Here is a 16,397-nt window from a genome sequence, read left to right as displayed (position 1 = left end):
CACCTTGTTTAGAAAACTTCTTTGCTGTGGAAATGCACTATAAGTTAAAACTTCAAAGCATGAATATTAATTTTCATCCCGACAATCAAAATGCAATTTGGCCAATGTAAAAACAAAGAAAGATACACTTTTTGGCTTTGAGTTTTAAAGGGGAGCTTAGAAACCTAAGGAGAGTTTATACTACATGGTAGGAAAGTCAATAAAACTATTCCTAACAGAGAGACTAATAATGAACATAAATTGAACCCATATCTTAAGGTGGGGAGTGAGGGGCAGAGATGATATTTCAAAATCATTACAGAAACATCATATTAGACTCAGTATAAGTCTTGTCATCAGAGCCAACGTATGTGGCCACACAATGTCTTTTAGCACTGAAAGTTCAATGCCAAGCCACTTCTGTACTCTACACCAGCCCCCTCCAACTCACAATCTTATCTTTAAGCCACAGTCATTATCATCAAAACACTGAGGGGACTTGTTTTTCTAAAGAAAATGTGAATTCATTATCAAGCATATTTGTAAGAGAAGGTTTGCAGTCAGTCTCCAGAATCTGGAAGTATGAGGCCAACTGTACTGGTTTGTCAGGGAGCAATTATATCACATTTCAAAGGGAGGTCAGACAGTCTGCCACATAATATTGTCACAGACAGAGAGCCAAAGTATAAAGCTTTTTTAAGAAGGAGAGAGGGGAGAGGGACGAGAAAAAAACTTTAACTGAGCAACAGTAAGTACAAACAATTATGCCATTGTGTATATTCAACTTAAAATTTTTCCCAATTTTTCTAATGATAATTCTCAAACATAAAGAAAAAATGAAATTTTTAAATGAAAAAATATGTGTTCTTTGGGTTTCTAAAAATCTTTTAAATTTTTAATTAATTTCCTTTTTTAAGATTTTATTTGAGAGAATGAATGAGTGAGTGAGTGAGAGAGAGAGAGAGAGCATAGGAGCAGGGGCAGAGGGAGAAGGAGAAGCAGGCTCCTCTGCTAATAAGCAGGGACCCTGGGATCATGACCTGAGCCGAAGGTAGACACTTAATTGACTAAGCCACCCAGGTACCTCTAAAAATCTTCTTTTTAAAGTATTTATTTGAGAGAAAGAAAGAACAAAAGCAGGAAGGGGAGCAGAGGGAAAGGTAGAAGCAGACATCCTGTTGAGCAGGGAACCTAACATGAGGCTGGATCCCAGGCCCCTAGGATCATGATCTGAGACAAAGGCAGACAATTAATCAACTGAGCCACCTAGGTGCCCTAAGAATCCTTTTGTAAAAAATAAAATAAAATACAAAAATAAAAATAAAAATATTATTGTAAATTCATGTTTTTTTCCATACTAATAATGTAGGACTATAGAAATGAATAAACTAAACTTCACTTCTATTTGGCTTCAGAAGGTTTCAGGTCCACATATGAATATGGAAACATCTGATATTTGGGCAATTCAGAACACTTCAAAGTTATGAAGCTACTCCCTAAAAAAACCTTCATCTGGATGAGTTGGAAAGCTAAAAAATTGTTACCACGCTGCTTCCATACTCAGCACTCATTATGGAAACAGCAGTACTTATTCACTGCTTCATTCAGTAATTCCATGCATGTCAACTGAAGGCAGGAAGGGTTCAATGACGTAAGACATCAAAGAGCTTACTGAGGGAGAAAAAAGAATATACTCAAAACAAAAATCCAATTCTGTAAGACTCTGGGATGAGTAGGAAAGTGAGTGGGGGGAAAAATGCCTCAGAAATTCGCAAGAGGGAGAGGCTTTCTGGCTGCAGAGATTTCTGGCTATACCCTCTTCTACAAAGGTAGAGATGTCTCCTTGGAATCAAGCTCAGAGTTCAAAATTCAGAGGGAGAGTAAAAGTGAAGAGGCCATAGGCATGAACTATTCTTTCAAGAATTTGGAGATGATCAAAAAGAGCAAGATGGAACAGCTAGAAGGAATAGGAAGAAAAAGAAGAAATTCATTTGTTTCAAGCAGAGAGAGGAAGGAACCAGGGGCCCAAGACCAATCAAAAGGTGAAACAAACATTTTGGAGGAAGGAGTCATATCTCAGGCTCAGAGAACACACAAGTAGAGGGGGCTCTAGAGTCCATCTGGCTGAGGTCCTTTTTATGTGCCCATACTTAGCAGCTTCTGAGCAACCAACTTAACTTCGCTGGTGCTATTAAACCATTAAGGCTAGGAAATAATAATATGTACTCAAAGATTTAGGGTTTTCTTCCCCCTTTAAATAATTTGATGTGTAAGTGAGGTAAAATCTGGAGGTCACCAACCCCAAAATCACCATCTGTGAATATGCCATTAAGGAGAATAAACCTTGTAATTGCTCATTGTTAAATTAATTGCACTAACTAAAGCTTCCTTCCAGGAACCTCAAAAGAAAACAAATATGTATGAGAAATATTTCAAACCCACTTATTTGCAAGTAAATGAACTGATAGGCATTAAAACCAAAACACACTAATAGTTGTATAATAGCACCTTAGAAAAATAAAAACCAAATTCTTTAGATTCACTGTGGTCAAAATAGTATGCTCAGTGCAGACCAGAAGTAATAACATATATAAAATACAGGTGAGGGGGCCGTTTCACTGCAGTCCATCCCATCACTGAAAATAAATTCCTTCCTTCAACTAACCAGACCTTGTGGACACAAGAGCAGCTAAAATGGACGTGAGATAATTCTCTGGGAATTTCAGTCCCATTTTGCTGAGTTCCATTTTGAAGATATGGATCTTGTTATGTCTTATTCCAAACACAGGTGGAAATCGCCTCTCTGTGGTCTGCTGCTTCTTTCTCCCCAGGTCATGTTTCTTAAATTAGTTCTTGGAGGGCCCCGGGTGACTGTTCTAATTTTGTCTCACAAACTTCCATGACAGCTTCTTCAGGTAAGTTCTGTTGAATTTATTCCAAAATAGACATCTGCTGAACTCCCAGCTAAATGTTCTAATGCTAAACATCTGTAAAGTGTCCTTATGCCACAGGGACTTTGTGTTTTCTAAAAAGGGGCCCTGACTTAAGGATAAATGACTATTTCCTTAGAGGCATAAGGGCTTAATTAGGATGTGAAATTCTATAGCAGTAAGCACTGTAAAATATTCATAACTGTCCAATCCAGTCTTTACATGGCTCTTTACTAAAACTGACAGGGGCTTATATAATTTGGTCCATCAGAAGCCCAAGCCTTAGGATTCAAGGCTTGCTGTAGGGGCCCTATTTCTGACAGCCTAGCATCCCAGGAGGGAACCCTAGCTGCTAAGGCCCTTGTCACACCAAACTCCCTTGTGTGTTCACTGCCAAAGAAGGCCAGGTATGGGCCTGACACTCTGTGCCACTTGTGTTCAGGGTTAGTGCATCGCAAGTGAGTTGCTACACACTCCTTACCAGCATGTAACACTTCGGTCACCATTGTCCTGCTGCCTGCATTTACCAACATCTTTCCTGGGGTCTCATAACATCCTCACCAAGCACCAAAACTGATATTCTGTACATCCCACAGTACCAGTTCTGCTGACCAAAAGTGGTCCATGAGGCACTGGCTGGGCTTCTCATATATATAAAGTCTCAGAAAGAGTAGAGTCCTTTAGTCCCAAAGACCTCAGATCACTCATTTTGCTGAATACAAAGTTGGAGGAACCAACTCTGAGATCAAATGATTACTCTTTTGCCTTCATTGGGTAGTACATCATTTCCTATTGGTTTGTGACAGTTCCTTTATCACATGCTTAACAGATATATATGGAGTTTCATACCCATACATATGCACCCCTATACCAACTGAAAGGCTATATATTCTCATGAAATATATTATTTACATTAAATGCCAAAAAATGAAACTATAATGCTCTAACTACTATAGTTCAAAATATTTTTAGATTTCTGCTAGCTCAAGTGTCTCCTTACTCTTCATGTTTTTCAAAAATGTGTTGGTCCTTCTCTTTTATTTCTTTATTATTTCAGTCAAAATTTTGTTTTGTTTTTTTAAAGATTTTATGTATTCATGAAAGACACAGAGAGAGAGGCAGAGACACAGGCAGAGGGAGAAGTGGGCTCCCTACAGGGAGGCAGGACTGGATCCCGGGACCACAGGATCACGCCCTGAGCCAAAGGCAGACGCTCAACCACTGAGCCAGCCTTCAGTCAAAGTCAAAGTCTTAGAGTCATTTGGCCACCTCCCAATAATGTACCTATGTTACATTTACATGTAAATTTTGGAAGAATTATTTTTGTGTGAAACAAAAATATAATATGAAAAAAATGATAGCTGTTTGAAAGAGTGTTGAAAAGAAATTATTCTCTGCAACGACAAACCCAGTACGGTGCTATTTACCCACCACAAGATTTCTTTTCTCACTGTTCAGACAAAATGAAATGTTTTTAATACTGCTTCATTAGGGTATGGCTTTGCCACCAGAAGAGCAATGAAAAAGGAACTCTCACACACTTGTGGAGGGAAACATGCCACATGCTCTCTAGAAAACAGGATATATCTAAAATGTTTACCAAGAAAGTCTTCTAGTCTTTGACTCATTAATTTCATTGCTGGGAATTCATCCTAAACAAATCATCAGAGATACAATTCGATATTTACGTACAAGATACTCCTTATTATATTGTTTAGCCAAAAACACTCCCCAAAAACCCCAACAAATATAATCTAAATGTGCAGCTTATTAATAAAAGGCAAATAAATTAGGGCTCAAATGATAGATCATGTATCTGTTACAAAACAATGTATTTGTGAAAAACTGTTAATGACAGATAACACGTTCCTAATATTAAGCTAGGAAAAACAGGATTTTAAATACTGCATTCAGCATGACCCAAAAGCAGCATGTAAAAAATATGTAGCTACAAAAAAATATATATATACACACACACATATATTTATGCATTCCATATATTCCATATATATGTATATATACATATATAAATGTGTTTACATTTCTATATACATATATATGCATTTATACATTTCATATACGTGGGTGGAGTATACATATGTGTGTGTGTGTATGCTGGCATATATGGGAGTTACGAGCATGAGCTTTAGAAACAAACTAACCCAGTTCAAACCCCAACTGTGCTGCTTTCCAGCCGTGTAACCTTGGGCAAGTGAGTTATTCTCTCTGTCCCTCAGAATGCTCACCTGGAAAATGAGGATAAAATAAATGGTACCTACTTAACAGAGTTGAATTAACATCAAGTGAGAGAATTCATACAAATGGCTTCGCACCAAGCCTGGCACCCTGCAAGCACTCATTAACTACTAGCTCTTACTGGCATCATTAACACAGAAAAAAACAGAAGGAGGGAGGCCTGGGTGGCTTAGTGGTTGAGCATTTGTGTTTGGCTCAGGTCATGATCCCAGGGTCCTGGGATCGAGTCTCACATCAGCTCCCCAAGGGGGGGCTGCTTCTCCCTCTGCCTATGTCTCTGCTTCTCTCTCTGTCTCTCATGAATAAATAAAAATCTTAAAAAAAAGAAAAAGAAAGAAAGAAAGAAAAGAAAAAAGAAGAAAAGAAAAGAAAAGAAAAAAGAAAAGAAAAGAAAAGAAAAGAAAAGAAAAGAAAAGAAAAGAAAAGAAAAGAGCAGGAGGAAATGTACCAAAATGCTAACAGGGGTGATCTGTGGGTGGCAAAATTCCAGGTCCTTTTAATTTTCTCTTTTGTACTCTTGCTATTTTCCAAATTTTCTATAAGTATGACAGAATCAGAAAGAAAACTGTGTTATAAAAAAAGAACATTTGCTTAATTATTAGGAACTGCACGTGCATGAGTGGATGCAGGAAGACACTGGTCAGCGAGTGAGCAATGCCTTCTCATGTCCACATTCTCGGGAGCTGCTGACCATCTTCAGAAGTCTCGCTACTCACAGGTGCAGTTCCTCGGAAGCCATCCTCCCCGGTGTTGGTCACAGGAAATTCGCCCTGCCAAATGTTGGCATAATGCTGGCCTTTCGGCTGGAGTTTGTTGCCCCAGGGGAAGAGTCTGTCAGAAGAGACACAGGCATCAGCCTGTAAAACAGGCAGTCTTCTGGATTAAAGCCAAGAGAAGGAATGCAAAGAAAGAGCATTGCTCACTTGTTCTGAGTGAACTATGTTTTACATTTCAAATATATAAATAAACAAAGCTTTTAACCAGGACTTTTTTTTTTTAAACTTCCGCACAACTAGCTCATATCAAGTTCACAACAACCTCCGTGTTTCCCAAGTACTCAAGAGGCCTGAAATAAATCACGTAATCAGAAGAAGGACTTACAGAAGGCTGGGAAAGTAGGCATCATTCTGAACTTATATGGTAGCACAATCAGGCAGCATCACATCACACTTTTTTTATAAAGTCTCTGCTATTTTAAGGAGCCTTTCCTAGAAGATGTGACCCAGACATAAGTTTTCTGTCTCATGGCTCTAGAAACAGAGAAATACCACTGCTTTAGGAGATGTCTAAAATAAGAAAACAAGAAAACCCTGAGGTGCCTAAGTGGCTCGGTCAACAAAGCATCTGCCTTCGGCTCAGGTCATGATCCCAGGGTCCAGGATCAAGCCCAACATCAGGCTCTCTGCTCAGCGGGAAGCCTGTTTCTCCCTCTGCCTCTGCCTGTTGCTCCACCTGCTTGTGGTCTCTCTCACTCTCTCATTCTGTCAAATAAATAAATAAAATCTTTTAAAATAAATAAATAAAATAAGAAAATCCTAAAAGCAAGGCAGCCTGACAAAAGGCTCTGAGGAGGACTATGTAAGAGAAGAAGGGTTGAATGTATGGAGCACACTTTGGGGCTGCAGGGAGCCAGCTTCACCGGACACATGGTGACCCATGCATCAGTGTCTCCTAAGTAAGTCCATGGAGATGAAGAAAGCCTAGGAAGAAAAAGCTGTTGTTTTTGTTTAAAATCAACTTTCTAACCAAAATAAGTTCCACAGATTTAGAAAAAGGTCACCACACAGTTAAGCAAGATGAGATCCTCCGAGTACCTATTTTGCAGGCCTCCGCGACAGCTGTATTCCCACTCAGCTTCCGTGGGCAGACGCTTTCCCGCCCACATGCAGTAGGCAACGGCATCATTCCAGGAGACATGGAGGACTGGATGATCAGGCCTGGGGAAGAGCAAAAGCAGAGTGAGGAGGAGCAGCAGCTGTAACAGGAAACAGGAACTGGCTTCAGCAAAGCACCCACAATCATCCTCCATTCCATCTGAGGCACTAAGGCAGCCCTGGTCCCCAGCTCAATCCTCAGCTGTGCCACATCTGTCACCTTCCACCACAGGTTTCTGACATCCCAGGCTCGAATGGATTACAATCCCTCTTGGAACTAGACTCAAAACATTTCTTCACTTGCAGGAAGGCCCAGAGCTCCACAGAATCTCACTTGGTACAATGGATATGGAGATGCACTACCCACATCCCTCCCTAAGGAAGGAGTGCTGCTCCTGCTGCTGGGAGTGCTCCCTCAGGGTTTTCCACAGCTGCTGCGGAAAGCCACTTCACAACCACCAATGATAATCAGAGCCAGGACATAAAGGCCCGGCCATTTCAGCCCACCACAGCTCTATCCTACCAGCCCTATTTACCCCAAAGCCCCCCCCCAAGGGATCAGTGGGGACTTCCTGGGCCTGCACTGTAGTCTTGGCTTCTCCCTCTACCCAATCCTGCTTCCCCCCGCCCCCCCGCCCCTCCTTTGCACAGGTTGTTTGGCTTTAAACTTCGTGCCTTTCTACTGCAGATTAGCCAGCTATATTTGCTTCATGCTAGCAGATTCCAAACTAGTGTTTTTTCTAAGGGCATAGAAGGACAAGGAAGGTTAGGAGAAAAGTTTGAGAATAAGGAGTAACACACATTCACAAAGCACTAGATAGCTTTAATTCCCTGTTTTACACTTTTTCAAGTGGACTACACACTCCTAGTCCATTCCTTAAACATCTTTGAATTCCCTACAGCAATTCCACTATAACTTTCATTTATTCTTTCAATAAATGTTTATTGAGTACCTATTACGTGTCATTTACTATTTTCAGCATCAATCAGAGATGTACTTTTCTAAGAAAATGGACTCAGTGGATAAAATACATTCCCCTCTGGGTTTTCCTTCTGCCTTAGCTTTTTCTTCTATTAAATTCATGAAAGAAAATGTCACTTGGGAACTAAGAGGCCCAATTGACCTGACGTACCCAAGAATCCTAGGATGTTGTGTCTCACCGTCAATTTCCACCACGAAGGCTGCCAGTTCAGGCTTTGCAAGGTTTCTGCCCTTTGGCAGGGGGCTCTATCCCTAAAGCTGAACCTCAGGTACTCTTAGCTCCCTGGCAATGAGGGCAGAAACCAGGAATGTTGTCAAAAATAGAGGCTCAAAACCTCCATCTGAAAAAGTGGGTTAGGAGAACAGTTTTCTTGGGCTGTCGAGATTCTGAGTCCTGACCCAACCTTTCTCCATCTCCAGGGCTTAAAGTGCTACTCTCTATTTCTGCTTGAGATAATTATTTCCTTGCCACCCTGGAGACTTGCTGACCGACTTGCAGCTCTGTGGTTTTTCAGTCGGATGGTGGCTTCAAAGTATGTCAGCCCAGAACTGAATATCACAAGAATCCTATAACCAAGGCTTGAGCTTCCACAGTGACCACCTGGCCAGATACAACCACTCTTCCATAGGACAGATGGTCTTCTTTCTCACAGTGACCCACTCATGAAAGAGAGCAGACAGACAGGTTGCAAAGATTAAATATGTCAAGAGATTTGTAATAGGCTTGTCAAAGAGGGGAAAAAATCTGCAAAGGCATCTCTTTGGCAGGCCAAATGAGGAAGGATGAAGTCACCTAGCAAGAGCCTTCTCTGAGTTAGGCACAGTGCTTGGGTGTTTACATATGTTATTTCCTGTTTTATTTTCCTACCAATCCATTAGTTTGTCATTCTCACACTGTTTTACAATTGAAGATGGCTACTGAGTTCCTTTTCAACAGCACAGGAAATCTATCTATTTGGCAATTAAACATGTCCACTGGGGAAAGAACCACCAGCCTCACCTGTGTAGAATAGTAGAGTCAGGCCCTTCTGGGTGTCTCCAGTTAGCGCCTTTAACAGGTAACCACCAAGGAGCAGCTGCAACCTCAAAGCAACCCAGAAAAGCTAAGGTTAGCTATGATAACTCTAGAAAAACACTGACTCAGTATGTGCAGGAAAAAAATTTTTAACTTATAATCTTCAACTTCCATTTCAGTTACCAAACACTCTTACCAGAATATCAAAAATAAAGATTTATATGTAAGAAAATCTTTCATAAGAGTATTATTCCATATCATAAGCACCAGCATGACTAAATAGATTATGTCTTTAAATGGTGTATATCTCCAAGAATTTTTATTTTTTTAAAGACTGATTTATTTATTTACCTTAGAGGAGGGAGAAGGAGAGAAAGAATCTCCGGGAGATGCCCCCATCAGTGCAGAGCCCTATGCAGGTCTCTGTCTCATGACCCTCACACAACACAACCTGAGCCGAAATCAGGAGTTGAAATGCTCAACCATCTGGGCCATCGAGAGATCGCTCCAGAAATTTTTAAAAGATGCAGTGCTAGCTAATCCTCTATAATGTCTAACAAGTGAGAGACAGATTGGACAGCTCCTATTTAAAAGATAAGAAAACAGCACCTGGGTGGCTCAGTGGGTTAAGCATCTGCCTTTGGCTCAGGTCATGATCCCAGGGTCCTGGGATCTTGCTGCAACAGGCTCCCTGCTCAGCGGAGAGCCTGCTTCTCCCTCTCTCCCTGCCTGCCACTCCCCCTGCCTGTCCTTGCATGCTCGAGCACTCTCTATCAAATAAATAAATAAATAAAATCTTTTTAAAAAATAAATAAAAGATGGGGAAACAACTTTACAACTAAGTGCTGGGCTGAAGGTCAACTAAGGTGGTCAGATATCAAGCTGAACCATAGAGTAAGAAGCTGGAGTGTGTTTTCAAAAAACCCTGGTTCAATTTCCAGTGCAATATTAGCTGGGTAGTCCTGAGAAAGTACACTGCTTGTCTGGCCCCTTAGTCTTCATCTGTGAAATGGGACCAGGACCCCTGCCTCATCTACCTCAGACTTCAGAGGAGGTTGAATTCAACAGGACCAGGAAATGCTCAGCCAAATGTTCCCAGGACCTTATCTCCTACTTTGTAGTTCTAGTAACCCAAATAACAAGAGCAAGTGGCCCTCACTGACTGAATGGTTAAGAACTTGGCTTTGGAGTCAGTCAAAAGAAGATTCAAATCACTCACGGTGTGACAGCAACCTACTGAACCTCCCCAGGCCTGTTTTCTCACGTTTAGATGGAGATGGTAACGATACCTACCCTCGTAGGTTATGACAAGGAAGAATTATAACATACATTAAGGGCTTACAAGTATGCCCAGCACTAGCAAGCACTCAGTAAAGAGAACTAGTCTCAACCAAGGTCTCATGACAGGAGGAGAGCCATAAAAAATCTTCATCATTGCTGTTGGTAATCCAAACTAAAGAACAGAAATTTGCAAATGACTCTTGTAAAATATACACTACAGTAGACTCAAGGTTATCCCCATGACAATGCTACTGTCAATCATTTGCATCCTCATGAGCTGGGTTGAGTGGAAGAGAAGGGGGATGGGGATGATGTTCCTGCTAACAATTATAGCAATCACTGAAAACACCAAATTCTGTTCTTGTTCTTTCCTTCACATCAGCACAATCAGAACATTCATGGTATTCCAATTACAGTTTGATGGGAAAAACCAAATTCTCTTCTATTTCAATGAGAGAGGCATAATGTCCTTAAGGATACCACTGCAAGGTGTTTTATTTTTCAGAGACCAGGAGAGACAAGTCACAGCTTATTTCTATTTCACCTCGGGATGTTCTCACTAACCAGACTGCTGGATGTTCAGGGACCAAGGACAGGTAATTCATTCCATGTCAAGGGAAAATGTGCATTGAAAGCCCAAGTTAGAGGCATCTGGGTGGTTCAGTGGTTGAGCATCTGCCTTTGGCTTGGGTCATTATCCTGGGGTCCTGGGGTCGAGTCCCACATCAGGCTCCCCTCAGGGAGCATGCTTCTCCCTCTCCCTATGTCTCTGCCTCTCTCTCTCTGTCTCTCATGAATAAATAAACACAATCTTAAAAAAAGAAAGCAAGCAAGCCCAGGTTATCCCACTTTTGTGTTTCAATATCTTCAGATCACTCAAACCCAACTCACCCCAACAGTGATCAGATGGGCCACCAGAAGGTTCAATGTCTGTCTTAAAATAATAAAAGAACTAAAGACAACTATGGCAAAATGCTAAACGTTGTTAAATCTGGGTGGTAGAAACTAGAATGCCTTTTTCTTTTACCCTTTTGTGTTTTGAAACATTTCATCAGTGGCAATTTTTTAAACTGGTTTATTCATCTCTTCTACTACTGATGGGCATTTGGGTGGGTTCCAGTCTAGGGGTATTAAGAATAGTGCTTATATGAACATTCTTAGGAGCTCATGACTTTCAGCAAGCATACATATGCATCTCTGTTGACTGTACACCCTGGAGTGGAACTGCTGAATCACAGGGTCTGCATATGAACAGCTGTAATGACAATGGCCAGACACCAGCCTTCATGGCCCATGTGTTCCAAGGTTTACCACCCCTTCTTCAGAGGGGAACTTCCATGGAGCTGGCTGATGCAAAACAGACCATGGTGTGGCTATTCCAGGGGCCTCTTAGACTGTTTCTTTTCCTCTCTTCTTTCCCTCAATTCACTCTGGTTACAAACATTTGCTGAGCACTCACTATCTGCCAGCCACTGAGTTGGATTCCTAAAAGAGATCTTCAACTCCCAGGAATCCTCAGAGTATGATTTAAGACAATATATTGATAGTGTTTAAATTATTTATTTTACATATTTATCTTACATGGTTAATTGCACAAAGTTCAGAACAAAATATGGATCTAGGTTCTTCGTTTTCCTTCAAAAATGCCAATAAAACTCAAATTCATAGGTCTAGGTACCACCTTACAGACTCTAGTGCTATTGTCCCAACTCAGTGTCCTCTCCACCACACACACACACACACACACACACACACACACACACACACACACTTTTTCTCATTCTAGATAATCTGCTTTTCATTTTTCCCAGGATTTCTCTTTTCTGAAATCTCTCATATTATCTTAGCAACCCATCCCAACAGACCACTAGCTGACGTGACTTGAAGATACGGAACTATACAATGACCAACAATCTCAGTGATGTGGGCAGTGAGACAGGACGAACAGACTGGCTCAAGATGAGGAGGGGACACCACAGTAACACTGTCCTTGTCCAAAGGCCACAATCTAGTTTTTCTCCAAAATATTAAGATCTGAGGTAAGTATGCAGATATATCTACAGTACTATAATATTATTTCTAATTAAAAATTACAAAGTAATCCATCCTTGGCATCCATCCAACTGAAGGAATACTATACAGTCATCAAGACACTCCAAAGTGGAAATACATAGATAATATGTTATGAAGATAAACTACAGAATAGAATACATATTTGGTTGTTTCTGTAAAATTATGCATATGAATGTATGGTAGTACACTTGGAAGAAAAAAGTGTAGAAGAACGTACTTGCACTTACAGGGGCCAAGATTTGGGGAGTAATACACTTCTTAAGAATGAGCATGTATTACTATAATAAGAGTTCTCAATTTCAGAACTACTGATACATTATGCCAGATAATTCCTGGTTGTTTTTTTTTTTTTTTTTTTTTTTGATAATTCCTGGTTGTAAGGGACTGTTGTGCACTGTAGGATATTTAGCAGCATCCCTGACCTCTTTCTACTAGATGCCAGTAGCACCCTCCCTCACCTAACTGCAGCAGCCAAAAGTGTCTCCAGACGTTGCCAAATGCAGAATAATCACTGCACTCTGATAATCAGGGGAGAAAAAAATCCATCTTTCTTAAATGTTAACATATAATTCATAGAAGCTCAGTGGTAAGAGCATCCAAACCTGGAGCCAGGCGACCTGAGCCTGAAAAACAGTCATCTTTTACAAGCTGCATGATCTTGGGCTTCTTAGTTAACCTCTCTAGGTCTCAGTTTCCTTATTTGTAAAACAGGGTAGTGACACTTCTCTCCACTTCCCTGGGTTGTTGTGAGGATTAAATACGGAAATATACATAAAGAGCTTAGAGTAGTACCTGGTATAGAGTAAGAATAACAAAAGTGTTAGCTATCATTATTACTATTATTTATTCATGTTATTGCACATTGCCATATTCTCTTAGAACTTTCAAAGAACATACATTCTAATCAGTGAAAATCTGCCCCCTAATACTTCTTCAGCATAGGCTCCAGTCACCCCCCCAGTTCATCCTTTGCAGAAGAAAGATAAACTGAGAAAACCATTTGAACATATGTGATTTCCAAAGAACTGTCAAGAAGAGTGTATAGTTGTCATCTTCCATCACAATCACGTGATGAACCTATTCCCTGAAGCAAGCAGCACTGTAAAGTGGGGGAGGGGAAGAGTATGAGAGGTATAGCAGATGCAGGAATCCACATTCACCAAACGCTAAACCAAAGCTCTGGGACCTGTATGAGTACCTATACTACATGCCCATCTGTAGTGATCAGACACACAGTCAGGAACCATCTCCCCATGTGACACATTATGAAGAAAAAAACAGGTAATCAAAGTCGCCCCACAAGAGAGGTCTGATGCAATCAGAGATAGGACATCATTCATCCTGGGAATCGTGCCCTAGGAAAGCCTGCATGTTTCCCAGCCCAATTTATGGCAAATCCAATCCCATCCAATGTTACCAGGTGCCTTCCTTTTCCAAAAGTCACTGTTAATGCTATGTTTTTTTAAAAGCTTGTTCCTGAACTACTAGTTAGTGTCCTGAAAATAAATGCTATCCTACTATGTTCAGGAGCTTATGAAGTAAGTAACTTTTGAGAGTCATATATGAGTCAGCTAATCAAGATCATACTGCAAATCATGATATCTCTAGTTCCTTGGCTTTAACAAGAAGAGTCTTCTGGTGTGTTGCTTGCAGAGTAGCAGCAGCAACATAAGTGGACTGGCATCTACAATAACCCTCATCCTACAAAAAGAACTTTTCTTTTTTTTTTTTTTTTTTTGTGGTTGCCCACCTACACATTTTCTGTTCAACTGAGACAATTCCAGAGTTATAGCACTCCCTTATATCCAGGGGGAAAAGGACTTTAACTTGACCTATTTCCAGTCAACCATCTCCATAGCAACTGTCATGGGTTTTAAGTTGAAACATCTGTACCAGACAGCCAGTGACCAATTACAATGTAAATAGGATCCATGTGAGTACTGATGTCCCCTTGAGAATTGGACTTTCCAGTGCAAAGACATTGTTTCTCACCTCTCCCTGGGGACATAACCAGACTTGTAGTAACAGTTTAAAGAAAAGAAATGGAGAAGATATCAAAGGTACCTTTATTCTTGCCAGAGGTGGTAAATTATGCTTCTTATACACACACAGCCTAGAATAAAGTCAGCACAGGAGAAAGAAGAGCACTGTGTAATTATGCATATTCAAGCGTAAAGATGTCAAATTCACAACTTTACAACTGTTCTCTTAAAAATTAAATGCATTTAGACAAGCAAATTAAAAAGATGGACATTTCTTGAAACATAGTATAAACATGACAGTTACCCCTATAAAAACAGCCCAGGAAAATTTTCAACTGGCACCAGTGAACAATGAGAAATTACAGATCTGTTCGAATTCATGAAGTATAAATAAAACTGAAGGAGAATCCAGCAGCGAGAGGAATCAAATGGAATAGAAAGCACAGGGTAAATAGAAAGTCTCTTCCTTCAGCACCCAATACAAATGTGGAAAGGAAAGAACCAGGCTTGAATAAAGAGTAAAAAGAAATTCATCATTAAAATAGGTAGTCAAGTCTGACAGCTTATTTTAAATTAAATCCTAACTTATGTACCTTCATTACTTAATAGAATTTGCATGAGAGAAAAATGCATCCTTTTTCAAGTAGAGTACAAATATTGATGAAACTTAAAACATAACTGGAAATTTTCAGTACTTTTTGCTTCAGTTCTTAATAAAATTTCTCATGCTAGGATACACTGCATTCCCAGGGCATCCACTCAGTATATTCTAAACATTTCTTACACGTCCTTAAGAGAAGAGTGGATACTCTATGCACACTCATTATACACAATGTGCAAAAAAAGGCCCAAGCAATCTTTGAACTCAAAGAACTCTTAAGAGTGATCTAGTTTTCTCATTGTCAGTTGTATGGGGAAAGTTGATTTGGGACTTTCTTTAGTGAAAGAAAGAAGAGAAAAGGACTTCTTTTTTTTTAAATAATTTTTTACTTCTTTAGGCAAAGAGATGACCATGTATATCGATATAACCCATCTTCATAGCAATTTGACAATACTCAGCAAGAGGCTACATCACATGTGTACACAATGAGGAGACTCACTGAATCCCTTATTTGTACACCCATATGAAGGAACAGGACGGTCACTAAACATTATCTATGGGAAAAATGTAATTGCTTGGATATATGCTTGCTCTTCACAGACAGAGAAAAAAGCCACTTATAAGTGTACAAGTCTACTTAAAACTATGCTTACATGTAGACACACAAAAAGACTCATACCCCTAGAAAAGATTAGTAGTACATATACTGAAATGTCTGCAATGGTTATTTCTGGGTGGTGAGATTATGAGTGATATTTAATGTTCTTTCGTGGGTGCCATTTTTAGTTTCTAAATTATCTATACTGAACATACTTTTTATTCAGATTTTCTAAGTTTTTTCTTTTAACAGAGCTAAGAGACTTAATTTTACATTGAAAAAACAAAAATAAGCAATATTAAAAATATTAATTAAAAATTATTTATGTTCACTATTCTACTAATTTTATTTTTATATTCATCTTCCAGTTTCATCAATAAGTAAACATATTTGTACACCTTTTTTCCAAACTATATATTGATCATTTTCATTAATTTTACTAAATACTTTCCTTTTTTTTTCTTTCCTATGTTTATCTGGACTTCATAACAAGCATTTTTTAGATTTTTTTTTTTTAATTCGTGACAGACATAGAGAGAGAGCAGAGGCAGAGGAGAAGCAGGCTCCATGCCAGGAGCCCAACGCGGGACTCAATCCCGGGACTCCAGGATGGCGCCCTGGGCCAAAGGCAGGCGCTAAACCACTAAGCTACCCAGGGATCCCCATAACAAGCATTTTTAGTGGCTACACACAATATTTTGTCATGTTGATATAGTATAATTTACCAAATAATCTCCTAACATTGAACCACTTAGGTTATATTAAATTTTGTTTTTTTTTCCTACTATTATACATAATAATACAGTGAACATCTGCAAACATCTTC

At 39.7% G+C, this 16,397-nt stretch overlaps 1 protein-coding gene across 1 annotated transcript in view; it reads right to left on the bottom strand.

Moving 5' to 3' along the window:
• Positions 1 to 16,397, bottom strand: part of SUMF1 (sulfatase modifying factor 1) — a 90,989-nt gene that overhangs the window by 38,320 nt on the left and 36,272 nt on the right. Inside the window, exons 4-6 of the mRNA XM_055342572.1 lie at positions 9,022 to 9,104; positions 6,980 to 7,102; positions 5,882 to 5,996 (exon numbers count right to left, since the gene is read on the bottom strand). Of these exons, the coding sequence (XP_055198547.1) occupies positions 5,882 to 5,996; positions 6,980 to 7,102; positions 9,022 to 9,104 (321 nt within the window). The remainder of the gene's footprint in view (positions 1 to 5,881; positions 5,997 to 6,979; positions 7,103 to 9,021; positions 9,105 to 16,397) is intronic.

Source organism: Nyctereutes procyonoides, unplaced genomic scaffold (assembly GCF_905146905.1).
Source record: "Nyctereutes procyonoides isolate TBG_1078 unplaced genomic scaffold, NYPRO_anot_genome, whole genome shotgun sequence".
Classification (NCBI taxonomy): domain Eukaryota; kingdom Metazoa; phylum Chordata; class Mammalia; order Carnivora; family Canidae; genus Nyctereutes; species Nyctereutes procyonoides.
This window is presented reverse-complemented; position numbering and strand designations above follow the sequence as displayed.